The sequence below is a fragment of the Castor canadensis genome, chromosome 11 (genome assembly GCF_047511655.1).
Source record: "Castor canadensis chromosome 11, mCasCan1.hap1v2, whole genome shotgun sequence".
NCBI classification, from domain to species: domain Eukaryota; kingdom Metazoa; phylum Chordata; class Mammalia; order Rodentia; family Castoridae; genus Castor; species Castor canadensis.
The window spans coordinates 49,857,985-49,875,437 of record NC_133396.1 but is presented as its reverse complement, the minus strand read 5'-3'; the positions used below and the strand labels follow the sequence as shown (position 1 = coordinate 49,875,437).

The 17,453-nt window shown below is 48.9% G+C and overlaps 1 protein-coding gene across 13 annotated transcripts in view; it reads right to left on the bottom strand.

Moving 5' to 3' along the window:
- Positions 1–17,453, bottom strand: part of Mprip (myosin phosphatase Rho interacting protein) — a 130,124-nt gene that overhangs the window by 51,839 nt on the left and 60,832 nt on the right. For all 13 annotated transcript variants that reach the window (XM_074046645.1, XM_074046644.1, XM_074046643.1 and 10 more), the window contains 2 exons: positions 5,968–6,119; positions 1,576–1,660 (listed from right to left, as the gene is read on the bottom strand). In XM_074046645.1, coding sequence (XP_073902746.1) covers positions 1,576–1,660; positions 5,968–6,119 — 237 coding nt within the window. The remainder of the gene's footprint in view (positions 1–1,575; positions 1,661–5,967; positions 6,120–17,453) is intronic.

Below are 17,453 nucleotides of genomic sequence, written 5' to 3'. Positions count from 1 at the left end.
CCAACCCAACAGTCTTCATCCTCCTCTGCAGAGGACCCAGGATACCCCACATGCCATTTGGGGAAAGTGGGCCCTGATGGAAATTACAAACTTTGGAAATGAGCAGCCAAAGGGATGCTGGGGATCAAGTGGCAGAAAAGTGAGAGACCCTATCAGGCCAGCTTTCTGGGCACGGGATGGAGGAAGGTGGGGCTCTAACAGATACTCCCTGCCATGGGACCACATGGCATCTTTTACTGACAAGTGGGAGCCTGGTCACAAGCAGCTCCATTTAAGGGGCAGAGGTGTGGGGTGGAAGATGAAGGTCACAAGGGAGGGGACATGGCCAAATTCCCTGACCTGCCCCAGAATGTCTCCTGTACATGGAGTTACCTTATTTGGAGGCAGAAGCTCCTCACTGCACTGAACTGTTTCCAAGGCATCATCATGGAAATGAGGCATAACCCTAAATGCTGTTTCCTCTCAAACCAGACAGCTTCTGGCAATTTGCACATTAACTGCTGCTCCCCAGCAGGGTGCTCCGTTTTTCGGTCTCCAGGAACAGCTCTGATTACATGTTTTGCTGACTTCTAACCAGGGACATCTCCCGTCCACAGAAGTTTGGCATGGCGCCCTTCAGGGAGGGAGGGGAAGAAGGATGGATGCCCAAAACTATGGGGGAGAGGACCCAGATCAGCACAATTTGCCCACTTGCTGCTTATCCCACCTCTGCAACACAGTGAGGCAGAGAAGCCTGCGAGAACTGCATAACCTCAAGGGCACAGGATTCTGCCTCAGACTGGCTCTCTTTACTTCCTCAGGCCTCTGGCCTTGCTATGCCCAAAGGACCCCACCTCCTCCACCTCACTCTCAGGAGGGCTGGGAGGCTTGATTCAACATAGGCAGACGTACATAGTGAAGGCAGCACAGAGAGGAAAGGATTAACATTCACTGAGCCCCCATTATGGGCGTAATGTTTCCTTTAATACCCACAAGCACCCTAGCAATTAGTTATCAACAGGACTGTGTTGCAAATTAGCTTGAAAGGTTTCCTCACTCCCCTAGGGCCTAGGAATATGAAAAGTATGGCAGGGATGGAAAGACAGAGCTCTTCCTGCCCTGAGTCCCCACATGCTGACCAGAGACAGAAGGACAGAGACTGAGGGGTAGAATTGGGCCTGGAAGAAACACCCTGGCCAACCAACTCTGGCCAGGGATAGAGTCGGGGCAGGGATACTCCTGAGTTCTTCCCTGACACCCAGCCTGGTGCCTGGGGCTATGGCAGCAAAGGAGTATACAACAGGTAGTCTACCACAGAGGCCAATATAAAGAATGGCCAGGGAAGGGGACACATGCCATTGCTGGGCACTTGCTTGCTGTTCAAAACCCTCCCTCAGACAGCTCCAGGGCATGCCAGCAGGTCACCCAGTAGGTCAGAGAGGATGGTGTGCACTGTGGCCCCCAGAGTGTAGACAGGTAGGAGAAGGTATGCAGGGCATGACTGCCTTGACTTTGGCCTGACACCTTCCTCAGTCTCTAACCTGAAGGTGCCCTCACTTCATCCCAGACCCTAGCCCCACTGGGAGGAATGCCTACCTGTGGGGTGGGTGGCTCCACTTTCCGTTTCTTCTTTTGGTTCTGCTTATTGGTCCTGGGATAGACCATAAGCATCTCTAGCCACCTGGGGAGAGGGAAGCAGACAGCATCAGGTAAGACCCTGGCTCTTGGGAACCATGATCTTGGTGGGGTGTACCAAGTCCTAGGTCCTATGCCTCCTGCCTGAAAATACTCATCCAGTGGCCAGACCTCCAGGCACTGAGCAGGGCAGAACATTATTCCTGATGAAAGGTACCACAGATGAGCCAGGCCATGCCACAGAGCGGGCCAGGAGAGGCACAGGTTATGCCAGGACCAGGCCAGTCAATGACTCTGCTATGGCCACCACAGACTCAGGGCATGGTACAGGCTCCACTCTGGCAAAGAGGCAGGCCTAACCACAGGCCTTGGGGCATGAGGACACATCACTGTCTCATAATTGACTCTAAAACTGCCTGCCCAGAGCAGATTTGGCAAGCACAGATGGGCAGTAACTGGAAGCTAGTTAGGGCTATCAAGACAGATGCTGGCCCCCCAAAGAGAAAACCAGGAGTTGTGCTAGCTAAGTTCCCCATGATAGGTCACCTCAAGGGTGAGCAGTTAACTACCCACTACCCAGGGAGGGCAATGGACACCCAGCTTTGGGGATGACCAGGCAGAGCTGCCCAGAGAGACCCTCTCCTACTAGGGCCTAAATACTGGAAGGGATACTCTGGGCCAGGTCAGAGACCATGGAGAAAGAGGGGACTACAGGCAAGAGACCAGGATCCCAAATCTGGTTCTGTCACCCTCTGGCCAAAGCCTCAAGTGCTTTTAGTCCCTTGAGGCTGCTCTCTCCTCATTTCTGAAATCAGGACCTAGATCAGGCCAGGACATGAACACTGCTTTTCCCACTGCCCAGAATTTTATAAGGACAAAGGGACTGATCTGTGGAGGCTAGGAGAGGCCTGCCTCTGGAGCCCAGCTCCAGCCCTTGGCAGGTGGACAAGATATCCAGTGTTCTCTCTCAGAAGGAAAGGAATCACACTGGTCTACACCTTCCTGGAGCACCAGGCTTCCTACTGAGCCTAGGCCTGGGGTGAGGTGGCTGCATCACTACACTCAGCAGGCTCCTTGGGGCAAATGAAGGGTACCTGAAGTGCTTCTTTAATTTGAGGTTGCTGTGGGAGGGAGAATGGGGCAGTCAGTGGCTTTCTGGTACAGCCTCAAGGGTGTTGACAGCTGGTAGTTGGTGAAGCTAGAGTTAGTACAGGGAGCCCTAGTGACTGAACCAGGGCTACCCTGAGCCCAGCTTAGCCCATGGTCAGTAATACTCAACTTGCTAAGGGTACAAAGGCCTGTGTCATTGGTCCTGCCAGTCACATCTCCATGGCCCCAAAGTAAGAAAAAAAGGGTGCAAGTGTATCTGTAAAGCCAGCAGAGAGGTGAGCTTCTAAGCCCTAGTCCTTCTTTTCCTGCTTACTCCTTGGGAACAGAGGCCACTGAGAGAGGATGTTGCTCTCAGAGTTTACAATGCTGGTGGGGATTCCCTTCCAGCTGTCCATGGTGGCTGATGTTTCTACTGCCTGAAGATCTGGGCCTCCAGAGGGCCGCCCCTACAACTTTACCAGATTCCTAGGCCAAGGTTACTCCACTCCCCCAGGGCCCCAGATGTGTGGGGGAGCCTGGCAGATGTTGCAAAACCTTCTGGGTACCCTAAGCCCTGCAGGAGCCACTTGTTGACAACACCATGGAGCCATGCAGGGCAGGGCCTTGAGGGAAAAGGAAAGGGCTGACTCTCTGGGCAGGCAGCACCACTGACTGAACAGAGTTGCCAAGCACTACTAGGCTGGGATTTGGGAGGAGCCACGGGTGGCAGGGAAGTGTTTGTTGTGCCATTGTAACTGGTGTCGGAGATATTGCGTCAGGGACAGGTGATGGAATGTGTCTTCTGCAAGTGGATTTCTCATGGAAGCCCAGGAGGAAGTCTTTGATGTTATTATCCAGATGTGTTACAAATGTTAATAAAAACAAACCAGTGAAGAGGGGTAGGGGTGAATGTGAGCATGGGATTGATGAGTGCCAGGGCTGCCCAACTCCAAAAGGCAGAGCTGGGTGAAAGAATGGGGGAGCAGACAGAGCTGACAGCAAGGTAGGGAGAATGGAAGTCCAGCCTCCAGCCCGGCTGCAGAGCAGATGAGCCCTGCTTGCCTACTTTATCCTATGCTATCTCCTCTTAAAGAGCTATGTGGAATGTGCCTCTGAGGCCTGGAAATCCCTCCTGCCCACTTCCTCCACTCAGCCCTGGGAGATATGCACCATCTCAGACCGCTCAGAGAAGAACCAGGGAAGAAGGCTGAGTGGGATGGTCCCAATGACCCTGCTCCCTCCCAGCTAGCCCGGCAGAAGTGTCTGTACCTCCTTAGGAATCAGTCTTTGTTGTGACCAGAGCCCACAGATGAGGAACCATGACAAGCAGAGGCGGTTGTGGAGGGCACTGAGGGAAGGAGCTACCTACAAGGACCAAAGGAGATGGAGAAGATGGATGCAGCAGCACCTGTCCCCAGGACACATGTGCCATGTCTGACTCCCATAGGGGCTGAGGGTCCCAGCATGTGGGGAAAGTGAGGAAGTTGCTGCTTGGGACAGGAGAGAAGCTCCAAGGCCCAGGGGAAGACCTCAGCTGGTCACATCCAGCTGTGGCTATGTCACTAAGCCACTATACAAGCCTCAGCCCCATGAAGCACCCAGCCCACACACAGGATCCCAAGGCCACATGTGCCTGGTCCCTTAGTCTGCTACTGACTATGTCTACCCAAGCTCTATGTAGAGCAGGTCCTGTACATGCCAAGAGAAGAGACAACAGAGGAAAACAAGAGGACCCTGGAGTTAACAGTCAGATAGATGGGTCAAATACTACACATCACCCTCTCCAAACCACATGGTACCACTGACCCATGATATTTACCCAGATACCTCAGATCCCTTTTCATCCAAGGTTATAATCCAAGCTTTCTCTGAGACCCAGCCTAGGAGGGCAAGGTTCCCTAGGGGATCCATTTAGGCCAAGTATGTATGGCTAAAACAGGCAGTGACAGCAGATGCAAGTAGGAAATGCAGATGGTCATCCCCACCTGGAGAGTACTCTTGGCAACAACTGCTTTTAGGCCTTTAAGCTCTTCGCTGTATAGTGAGGGTTCTTTAAAAGCACTGGATACCCTTAGATCCCATGGTTCTAGGTTAAACTCAAGGAAAGACACAAAGTGCTCCTCCAATTTAATTACTACCTCATTGCCACCCAGCAGGGGGCATCCCCTGGCCAGTGCTGGTCCTGTCCAACCTCCTTCACAGCCTGGCCAGGACTGCAGCTGAGAGGTTAAAGTTAGGCAATGCTGCATCTGTCAAGCAAAGGGCTTCATTCCCCCAGTTCCCTCTACTGCTCTATAAACACCAGCCTGTTCCCCTCAACTCCCCAAATCTGCTTTCTTCCAAAGCCTCAAGCGCATCTGCCCCCTTCCAGCCTTAAAGGACAAGTGGGAGTCTCTGAGATTCATTCCCAGAGCTCCAGCAAGACCTATACGTGCTCAAGGCACGTACCATGTACCTCACATTGGGAAGTCTTGGTGACAGATGCCCTGCTGTTGGACTGGGAGCTCTCTGAGGCTCCAGAGCATGGGGCTCATGTCCCTCAGGACTGCCAGGTTTCATAACCTGGACTTCACTCCACTTCTCAGGGCTTCCCCTGAAACTACATAGGGAAATGGGGTGAGTAGGAGGATTGACAGTGTTTTCCCTGGGACAAATAAGCCAGCCCCTGCAATGGCAGCAGCATGGCTTGTGTATGTGGCAGACACCTCCATGCTCAAGGGCTGTCACTGAGGAAAACACACGTGAATATGGATCATCCAGAGCTTTCAGCACTGTATGAGACATGCTCCCCAGAAGGGCTGGCACACCCTGAACAGTCTGGAGGAAACAGAGGTCATTCAGGACTGAGGGAAGGTCAAGAGCAGCATGTGAAGCTTAGTACCACTGATGCATGGGGCAGTTTGGGGGCTGCAGATCTGGGAAGGGCCTCATAGGGTCTAAGCAACTATGACCTGCCCATGAATGGAGAGTTTTGGCAAGAGTCGGGTAAAGGGGTGGTGTGAGGATATGTGGAGGTGGGGAAACCAATGAAGAGGCCTGAAGATGACATGGGGGCCCTGGAGTCTGTCAGGGGTGGGCTTAACGAGCGTGTGGATGGTGTAAGTGTAAGGCACAGGAATGGAGCCCTGGCAAGTGTGAATGCAGCAGTGCTGAAGAGACAGGGAGCTCAGAGGAAGAACCCTTTGAGAAGGTAAATGACAATGATGTAGTTGAACTGGCCCATGGCCCCACTGATGGCACCCCCTACAACTCTGGGCAACTCACCCGCTGATGATCTCCTTGGTCTCTGCCCTGATGAAATGCTCCTTCTCAGGCGTCAGAATACAGAGGGAGAATTTCTGCCCGGTGCGGCCCTCCCCATCCACCACGTCTGTGCACTGGTTCATGTTGATGGTGCCCTGTGGAAGGGTGGTGGGCTGTAACAGCAAGATGGGCAGTCACTCAGAGACAGGAGAAAAGAATCCGAAAGAGGTGGTGCTGGGTCCCACAGCCCCTGGCCATGCCAGACCCTCTGCTCTCGAAGCTCTACTTCCTGCCCACTCTCCCAGGGAAGACTGGGCAGGTTGGATTTTTTCAGTGAACACCCAGCTGGACTTCACTTCCTATTTGGAGAATAATATCCCAGCTTGCACTAGAGGAAGGGACAGGGGCAGCAGAGAGGGAGGACAGGAAGGGGACAGCTCAATAAGGACAGCTGGTAGGTGGACAGAGGCAGCCAAGATTCTGCTCCCAGAGTATAGTTTGCGAGAAAAGGCTCAAAGGAGGTAGATTCAAAATAGCAATGCTGTTTGTTTGTTTTGAGATGTAAAGAGCAAGCTAGACCAGATCCACATCCTTGAACTCTGTGTGGGGCTGGGGGGTGTGGAACCAGGGACCCACCCACACCTGCCTGAGAATGCCTGGCTGGGTCTGACTCAACAAGCAGTAACTTTTTTTTCCCTTAATAGCAAAAGCTCTTAAGACACTGAAATGAGAGACAAAAAACCAAAAACAGGAAAGGAAGGCTTCAAGAAAGTCACACTGAGGTGAGGGGCTTGATGAAAAGGGCTTTCTAAAGATGATGTGTTAGCCTTTGTGTCCTCTAGCCTCACACTGCCTCATACACACCTCCAAACATGTAGGCAGACAAGGACTCTGTGACTCCCACCATAACAAGGAGCCAGGACCTGACTCTACCACATTTCCCTAGAATTATCAGTTCCCACAAGAAAGAACAGCAGCAGAACCTGCCCTCAAGGCCACGGAAGGGCAGGCCACCAGTTTATTTGCCCCCTACGGGGCAGCCCCAGCTTCTTCACCAAGCTACCAGAGAGCCTACCACTTGATTGGCCTCATTCCTGGTGAAGCAGCAAATGCATGAAGCTTAAATTTGGAAAAGAAGCAAATGGTGGCAATTGGGGCAGCTGACAGTAGGCCTGCCTCCTACAGCTCTGTCCATCCATGCTTACCACCATCCAGCTCCCAGCTCCCTGCTGGTTTCATTTGAAAGCAGAAGGCAGGCCTGAACCTACACTGAACTCAGAACAACCCACATACACACACTTCTACTTGCTTCATCTGCCAAAACACAGGTTAGGCAGGACTTCCCCAGACCCCCTCTGACCAAATTGAGTGTAATTTTCCTGTTACCACCATCAGGCCAACCTGTGAGCTCCTCTACCCTGCCTGCCACCCGCCTCCACATCCCTGATGCTTGCCACAGGCACAAACAGGATGGGGAGGCCACCAGGATGGCAGAGTCCTCACCCACACATGACCCTCACCAGCTGTCTTCCAGGCTCCCAGGACCCTTTCCTTGTGGGCCTGCGAGCTTAATCTAACACCACACCCAGCTCAGAATGCAGGGCAAAGGCTGGACTCACAGGGAACCTCTGCTTCTGTGGCAAAAAGCATGCACCTTGGGGTCCATGTTCACAGTGTACCTGCCTCAGGCTGGTCCAGGAGAGGCCTTAGTCAAGCCCAGCCTGGCTCTCATCAGTGCAGCAGCCCACAGGTGTTTCTCTAGCTGGGAAAGGGAGCCAGGTGGGGCTGTCCCACAGCCAAGCAGAGGGGGCTCCTTGGGCACAGATGGTGACCTCAGACCCCTTCCTGCCTATATCCAAGTCCCTACCACCTTCTGGCTAGGGAGGCCCAGGGCAGGAAACTTAACCCTTTCTGCCTCCTCTCCCCAGCTCCAATCCCTTATTCTAGTCAATAGAAGTCTTAATCCTGGGCTTTGTCCAGTGTGCCCCTCTGAACTCCCTTTGGCCAAAATGTCCCCTTGGAGCTGGACCTCCACCACCATAAGAGGAAATGCTGCCTGTCCCTGGACAGGGCACACCTCCTCTCTGAAGCAGAAGAAAAAACTAATGCCATGGCCATTGTGAGGACTGAGCAAAATAAACCCATGCAGTGAATCAGGAGTGATCATAGAGGGAATTTTTCAGGGAATCTCTTCTTTCCTGCTGCTCGATTTCTACCCAACCCTTGGGCCCAATGTCTCAAAATGCTGACGGCACATGCCCTTGGTAAGTTATAGATCTGTGCCATGGTATCAACAGATTATAAAATGTAACACATACACTATGCACACAAAGACAGTTAAATGGGGATGTATAATATATCAATAGAAAGTCTTAGTATTTTCTTCTCAAGGGATCACCTGAACAGGAGGTATGGCTCAAGTGGTAGAGTGCCTGCTTTCCAAGCACAAAGCCCTGAGTTCAAACCCTAGTCCCACCAAAAAAAAAAAAAAAAAAAAAAAGGGGGGGAGTGGTGGAAGACTATCCACTGGGTTCTCTTTGAGATGAAAATTCCATAGTTTGGCATTACCAAGCTGTTCATTGTCCCAGCAGGCCTGCTCTTCCCTCTTGCACAGTTGTTTCTGCTGGGCACTCAGCCACCAGCCAAAGACCCTGCATTGCAGCTGGACATAGTCATGGTTTCAGCCTCACTAACTCAGAGCTAAGGAAGACCCACAACCTCTTCACCGATATGGGCCTTAGTTTCCTTGTGTGTGAAATGAGGGTGTGCAATCCTTCCAAAAAGGATTTCAAAAGTGACAATAAAAGGCAAAGACATACACTAGGGCAGGACTGAAGGAAATTAGTGCTCATTTATGACCTATATGTCAAGATCTCACAAATGTAATCTGCCCAATGGTCCCTTCAATATTGTTTGAGGTGGGCATTACCCAATCTTACAGCACATGCAAAGATGACAAACAGTATGTTGCAGAATAAAGGAAAGACTATGGTTCCAAAGCCCAATCAACTCATGGATCTTCCAAAAAAGGTGGGAGAAAAATTCTCTGCTCCAAAATTAGATGGTCTCATTTTTAGTTAACTCCACTGTTAGCTTTTCTTTTTAATAACAGCTTTATTGAGATATAATTCACCTATTTACAGAGTACAACTCAATGGCTTTTAGCATGCTCACAGTTATACAGAAATTGCGAAACATTCTCATCACACCCTTAAAAAATTCAGACCATTAGCAATCACTTCTTTCTATCCATCCCTAGCCATTAATCTGCTGTATGCCTCTGAAGACTTACTTTTTCTGGATACTTCAGATAAATGGAATCATACGGTATACAACTTTTTGTGCCTGGTGGCTTCTTTTCTCCTTCAGTGCACTATAAAGGTTTAGCCCCCTGCAGCTTGTGGTAGTATTTTATTCCTTTTAGTGTTGAGTAACAGTCCACTGTGTGGATGTGCCATATTTTGTTTATCAACTCACCTACTGACAGTGGAAACAACCCAAGTTGTTTCCACTATGAGGCTGTTAGGAACAAGCAAGTGTTTGTAGACATGCCCTCATGCTCTTGGGTGGGTTCCTAAGAAGCAGAACTGCTGGATCCCATGGGAACTGTATGTTTAACTCTATGAGAAACTGCCAGGCTATTTTCCAAAGTGGCTGCATCTGACATTCCCACCAGCAGTATAAAGACCTGGTATCAACTTTTAAAACTGTTATCTATGTTGCACTTCCAACAGTGCTCTTGGACAGCAGGTCCAGGTACACACTAACAACCTGCTTAAGAAAACAGCTCCTCACAAATCTCAACAGTGCTTGTTCAAGGGAGCAAGCATCAGCAGTGCTGCTCACCCTGAACATGGCCCTGGTCCAAGCCCTTCCTTGCATCTTCTTGAACACTCCCACAACCCTGTAAGGCAGGCAACCACCATTATCCCCATTCCACAGACAGAGAAGAAAGTACCAAGAAGCTAAGTAATTCATCCAAGTTCACAATGCTAGCAAGTAACTGTGCTGGGAAGTGGCAGTCCCAGGATTCAAACCCAAACCCCTGGCTCTGCAGCTAGCCCTTAGCTACTCTGCCATATCTCCTGCACAAAAAGCTACAGCAGATTCATTCAAGAGAGCAAGGGCAAATATCTAGGCTGTAACCCAAATTCAGGCAGAGGGAAAAGCTGCCTCTGATAGGGTCAGCAAGAGGCCTGCTCCAACAAGCTCCTGTCCTAGTTCCACACCTCCAGAGGTTAGCAAGCCAGGTCTCCTAAGAGGCTAAGTTTCACCTAGATTTGCTTGTCCCCCTGAGAGAGAGAGAGAGAGATGGGGGGCGGGGAGAAATGGTTGGCTGTAAGCTAGCCAATACTACTATGTGGCAGTTACAGGCTTAAGTCCCTGCCCAGCCCTCCAGCCATCTGAAGCCTCTGGTCTTCTTCTGTTTTCCACATTGTGCCACCTAGGACAGCAGAGCTGTTACAGGCTGAAGGTCATTTAACCAGGGGGAGAGCAAGTGGGAGGGGGAGGCAAGACAAGAACTTCTCTTCAAAGAGGGGAGCACACCCTAAGAGCTTAGCATCCCACACACTTGTCCACTGCCTACTGGCCCACAGGAGAGGGGAAAAAAAGGCACTACAGCCAGGGCATCTACCAGAGATGTCCACAACCACCTTCCACACTTCTTGCTGCTTATCCTCAGGCCCTAGGCCTGTTTCCACTACACCCCTACCCACCCTCAAGAGTCCACATGCCATGACCCAGCTGCCCCAGAAGACCTTGTCGGCTAGGTCTGTTGAGCTGGAGGTACAGCATGGGTGGGGGACACATTCACTAGGGCTCCTGTCCACCCTAGTGACACCCTAGTAGAGGGAGGGTTGATGTCACAAACCACCCCTCTCCTAGATCCCTGCCTCTCCAAAAGCCAAGTGCCTACTCTTAAGAGTCAAATCCTAGCTTTTGACCTGGTAAAGTCACAAATTAGTAGCCTCAGTTTCCACAAATGTAAAATATGGGTAAAAATATGCCTTGTTATAACTGTAAAAATGGTATAGCTGTCATGGAAAAGTTCTGCTCTGTTTAACTCAGAAAGTTAAAAAGTTATAGAGTTATCATTATGACCCAGTGATAGAGCTTGGATCTGGAATATCCTACAAGGTCCATGTGCTAAATGCTTGGTCTCAGCTTAATGCTATCGAAACCTTTGGGAGGTAGGGCCTAGTGGAAGGAAGGCTGGTAATTGAGGCCATGCATTCCCTTGAAGAGGATATTAGAAACTCAAACTCTCCTTTCCCCCTCTCTTCGCTTCCTGGCCTCCGGTATATACTGCTTCACCAGAGACCCAAAAGCTTATGAGCATGGACTAAATATCTGAAACCATGAGCCAAAATAAACCTTTCCTCTTTTAAAATTGATTCTCTGATAATTTATTATAACAACAGAAAGCTGACCAACACATCTAGCAAGGCCTCTCCTACATATATACCCTAAAAAAGCTCAAAAACAGGTGTTCTAACAAAAATATACAAATGATGGGTTGAGGGGGCATGGCTCAAATGATAGAGTGAGGCTCTGGGTTCAAATCCCAGTATCACAAAAACAAATAAAAAAACCAAAAACAAATGTTTACAGCAGCATTACTTGTAATAGCCAAAAAGGTAAAAACTATTCAAATGTCCATAAATGAATGGATAAAAAATGTGGGATAGCCATATAATGGAATATTATTCATCTATAAAAAGAACAAAGTACTGTCATGTGCTTGAAAATGAGCAAAGCTAGAAACATGATGCTGAGGGAAAGAAGCCAGTTACAAAGAGATAATTATTATATGACTGCACTTTGATGAAATACCCAGAACAGGGAAATACACAGAGTTAGGAAGCAGATCAGCAGTCATCAAGGATAACAGGGAAACCAGGGAAAGAGGAGTGACTTAAAGTGGGTGGAGTTTCTGTGTGGGGTGATGAAAAGCTTTTGGAATTAGACAGGGGTGATGATGAGTAACACTATGAACGTACTGAAATCATCACTTTATGGTAGCTGAAGTGGTGAATTTTATATTACATGAATTTCACCACAATACAAAAAAATCCTTCACCTTTATCATTGCCATGAGACTAGAAGGAATGCTGTTCTACTAAGGAGGGGCTCTGCTGGCACCCCAAGTGGTCCCGCCTGCTCCTCAGTATACAATGCATTGCACCAAGGGAAGATTAATTGTATTCCATACATCTAGGTTGCTACCTGCAAAAATGTGCTTCAGTAAATATTTCTAAATGATATTTAGAATGTAATATAAATCCTCTAGATTTACATTATACGTCCATGGTATAAGCATGTTATTTATATGTGTGATACACATTTCATGTGCAAATAAAATGTCTTATTTACAAAATAAAAACTCAAACCCTATGACCAGGTAGGAGCAGCCCCCACTCTCTGTGGAGCATAGAATAGAACCGCTCTCTGGGACGAGGGTAGGCCCAGGGAGGGACACTGCCTGCAGGGCCCACAGCTTCTCCACCTCAGCACCTGAGCCACCAAGGCCATAGGTCTAGTCTGTAGCCACCAGCCTAGCCTTGGCCGGGGCTCCACCATAACCAGTAGATAATTAAGCAGAAAGGCAGGTGGTGGAGTGGTGGTGCTGCCTTACTACATTTGCATGAAATATCTGGGACAGGTCAGCTGACAGAGGCAGAACACAGTTGAGGGGTAGCTAGGAGCTGGGCAGGGAAAAGGACTGGGGTGACAGCTACAGGTGCAGGACTTCTCTTGGGGTGATGGAAAAGGTGCTAACACTGTGGTGATGGCTATATAACTCTGTAACTATTCTAACAGACAATGACTTGTACACATAAAAAAAAAAAACTACAGAGATAACAGACAAAAAAACAGGAGTGGGGAAGCCAGCAGACAGGTAGCCTTTGAGGGTTTGGGAGGCTGCTCTCAGGCTCCCACAGGAAAGAACACTGACCATTCACAGCCTCCAGCCCAGGCCTGGAGGCACTATGTACTGTACTCCTGCACTGAGTGCCAGACATGGAAACTGAGACCGCGGACTCTACCACATGTGGTTTCTGCCACAGAACAGGCAGAGACCCAACAGCTGAGCTAAAACCCCCACTGTCCTAACTTTCTAATCGATTGGGATCCAACCACATATGACGTTATAGAGACTGGGCCAAACACTTCACTGGGAGGTGGCCCCTGCTGGGGATGACACTGGCTAAACTATCCCTAGGAAGTTCCATTTTAAGACCTGTCCTGGCCTCATCCACAGACAATGTGGGTTTTCTGAGGGATGTGGGGTTTCTGTGGATTAAAAGAAAGGGTTCTCCAAGATGTGGAGCATCTGCTAATCGCAGCAGCAAATGGGATGGCTAGTGCAGTGTCAGCCTCAGCCTGCAGTAGATGGGCTAAGCCTACCACTGGTCACACTGAAGTGGTCTAGACAACTCTGTGGGATGCTGCTAAAATGACCAATTCAGCCTTTGGAGGGGGAGTGTGTAGGCATCATTAGGCTAGCTTAACTTATTTTTGTAAAGAAGAAAAGAACACAACAAGTATCCTTTTCCCTAAGTTCCTTCTCACACCTGCTGTGCTAGCCCAGCTTGCCAGCTGGGGTGAGTGGACCCCAACAGGTGGCCTCTACTAGTGGAGCTTCCCTTGGAAAGCCCTCACCACCCAACCAAGGCCCACCTTCCTAATAAAGCCAGGGCCAGAGGAATCACACTCTCTTTACCAACCCAACCTCAAGAGATGGCTGGCAGCCTCCACGAAAACCAAGTGCCCACTATGACACTACACTGTGACAGCAATCCACCATGTAAGAAAAAAAATTATCATACTCTTAGCAGACCAGAGCAAAAGCTCCGTAACAATGGATTTAGTAATGCTTTCTAGGTAAAAACACAGGTAATAAAAGAAGAAAAAATAGATAAACTGGATTTCATCCAAATTGAAACCCTTTATGAATCTAAGGATACTATCAGGAAAATGAAAAGATAAGCCATGGAAGGTGAGAAAACACTTGCAAATCATACATCTGCTACAGAACTATCATGCAGGATATATAAAAAAAACCCAAAAATCAGTAGCAAAAGCCTAACAATTTAGAAATGAAAGCTGGGCATAGTGGCACATGCCTGTATTCCCAGCACTTAAGAGACTGAGCTAGCCTGGGCTACACAGTGAGACCCTGTCTCAAATCCCTTGTTCCCCCCCAAAAAAGGGGGCGGCAAAGATTTGAGTAGACATTTCCCCAAAGAAGATAGACAAAAGGCTGGTAAACCCACGAAAAGATGCTCAACATCATTAGTCACCAGGGAAATGCAAATAAAAATCACAATGAGAGATACCACACATTATGGTTACAAGAATAAAACGCAAAACAGCCAGGTGTAAGTGGCTCACACCTATACTCCTAGCTACTCAGGAGGCAGAGATCAGGAGGATCACCATTTATGGCCAGCCCAGGCAAACAGTTCATGAGACACTATTTCAAAAATACCTAGCACAAGAAAGGGCTGGCAGAGTGGCTCAAGTGCTAGAGTCCTGCCTAGCAAGTGTGAGGCCCTGAGTTCAAACCCCAGTACAACCAAAAAAAGAAAAGAAAACAACAAATGATAATGATTTAGAGAACAGGAACCCTTGTGCAACACTTACAGAAATGTGTAACAGTACAGGTGCTGGAGGAAAGCAATATAGAGGTTCCTCAAAAATTTAAGCATAGTTAAACCATGTCATTCACCAATACTACAAGAAATTAAACAGATATTTGTATACCATGTTCACAGCATGGAGTCAAGTCAAATATGGTCTCATTTCTGATGGTCATGTCAAGGTTCCTCCTAGTGGGTACAGAATAGAGGCCACAGCTGGGCATGACTTCAGCCCTTCTGCCCCTCCCCATTTGCAACCCTCAGCTCAAGGACAGTGAGAATGGCTGACTTAAGAACCTGGGAGTGTGGCAATCCCAGGTACAAAGCACACAAAAATGTGCCCTGCCAGAGGCCCAAGTCTTCCACTTAAGCCAGGACTGAGATGGTCAGCCTGTAGCCTTTTCCCCTGGGCCAGGACACCAACTTCCTTGGCCTGGCCCTGAAGGTGGTCTACCTCCTTCCCAATCAACCTCCTCTGGTTGCACAAATGGCCCTTGTCACAAGTCCTCAGGTGCTGGCCCTGAAGATCTGGAGGATGGGAGTGGCCATCTGAATGGCATCTGGAGTAGCAGCTGGTGGCCTGCCCCCACATCACTAACTCCACAGCAGCCACTAAAAGCCACACCAGGAGCCACAGCGCAGAGGGGCAGCGAGGGAGTATACAACCACCACTGCCCCATGAGATAGTATCAAGACAATAATGTGAACATGACCATGGGAAGCACAGGGTAAGGAGGCCAAGCACAGAGAAATCAAGAGTCTTCAGGCTGCTGGTGGCATAAGGGCTGGACTTGCCCTGTGAGAAGTTCCAAGAAGTCATAGACTCCAAGAACAGAAGAGCAGAGGGACGGATGAGAAGTGCATTTATGAAGGGCTTCTCAATAAATGGATGTTCTGTCCCCACAACTGCGAGATGGCATCATTTCTACTGCAAATACTGGAAAACTGCTCAAAGAGCAAAGTAGCAGGCCAAGGCTGACCCAGGTACTGGGCATATCATAAGTATGCACTGGGAACACAGCAGTGAATGGAACTGACAAAAGGCTTGATCTCCTGCAGCTGACCACACTAAAGGTAGGTAGACTCTGTGTCAGTGGTGAAGGGCTGTGGTGAGTAGAAAGGAATGATGCACAAGAGGGAGAGGCAGTTGAGAGAGATTGTGCACAACAAGAAGGGGCAGTCAGGGGATATGGGCCTGTGGACAAGCCTCCTGGGCAGGTAGGAGAGGCATAATGAAGAGAGTGGCAGATGCTGGGGGAGAGTGACCAACTACAGGGACAGTCCTGCCCATGCACAAGCTCTGGGAGGCATTCGGCAGAGGCAGCCAGAAACCATCGTTCTCCAAGTGCAACAGAACCACCTGCCTATTTGTCCTCAATTCTGCACTTGTCCTGTGCTGCCTTGGTGAGACAGTCTGAGTCTAAAGAAAATACAGTTCTGAGAAGAATGCCATCTTAAGCCCCATCCAGCATGCCCAGCACATGCTCTCCCACCCACTACCAGGCAGAAAAGGGGCTCTTGGACACATGGGTGGTGCAGTGAGAACCTGGGTCATACAAGGAAAGGAGGGAAAGCCCCAGGTAGTGTTTCCACCTGAGCCTGAACCCCCATTTCCTGGCTTCCTCCACCATGTCCTGAGTGCCTGACTTATCCCTGGATACCTGCCAGGCCTTCCTAGTCAAGCAATCAGGGGGCCACCCCATCCTTTAAGGGTACCTTGTCTCCTAGCCTCTCCTAGCAGTCCAGATTGAGAACAGTTTCTTCTTTCCCTGAGTCTCTATGTATTTCTTTTTTCTTTGTTTCACTATTAAAACAAACTTTTAATTTCAGGATTGATTAAGATTTACAGAAAAGTTGTGGAGATAACACTAAGATTCCCAGGCACTCCTCACCCATCTATCCTATTATACCAACATTTCACACCAAGGTGGTGCATTTGTTACAAGTAATCAACCAACACCAACCAATTAAATTAAAGCCCATACTAATTCAGCAAAATTTTGTTCAGGTCTCCTGAATTCTCCCCTAACATTCTTTTTCTGTTCCAAGAACCCATCAAATTCGTCATGTCTCTTTAGGCTACTCTTCGCTGTGACTGTTTCTCAGACTTTCCTTATTTACGATGACCTTTACAGTTTTAAAGGAGTGCTAGTCAGGTGTTTTGTAGAATATCCCTCAATTTGGGTGTGTCTGATGTTTTTTCTCATGACTAGACTGTGGTTATGGGTTTTAGGGAGGTGAAGTACCCTTTCTCACTCCATCATATCAGTTCCTCGCTGTTGGTGTTGACCTTGGGCACCCAGTCATGTCTGTCAGTGTCTCCACTGTGGAGCTGCCCCACACCCTTCCATACTCCATGGAAGAAGTCACTGTGCATAGCCCACTCATAAGGAATGGGGACTAATACTCCACCCTCCTTAAGGGAGAAGTATCCGCATGAATTATTTCAGATTCTTTTGTAAGGAGATTTTGTCTCTTCTCCCCATTTACCTACTTGTTCACTCAATCATTTACTTATATCTGCATAGATTTGTGAATATTTATTTTTTAACCTGAATTTATAACACATACTACAGTATTTATTTTACTGTTCCTATCATTCCAGCTTTGCCACTGGAGCTTTTCCAGATGCTCCTGTGTTTCTCTACCCGAGGCCCCCAGCTACATAAGCACATATGTGGTCTCAAAGCACTTCCTCCCTCTGCAGGTCAAGGTGCTCCAAGCTCATCCAGACTTAGATGAGCCACCTCCCAAGGAGTCAGGGTTCCTTTACTAGAAAGAAGCATTAGAAATAAGATTGGTGGTGGGCATGCTCACTGCTCTTGAGGTATGTCAGCTTCTAGGTCCTCTGAGCCTACCAAC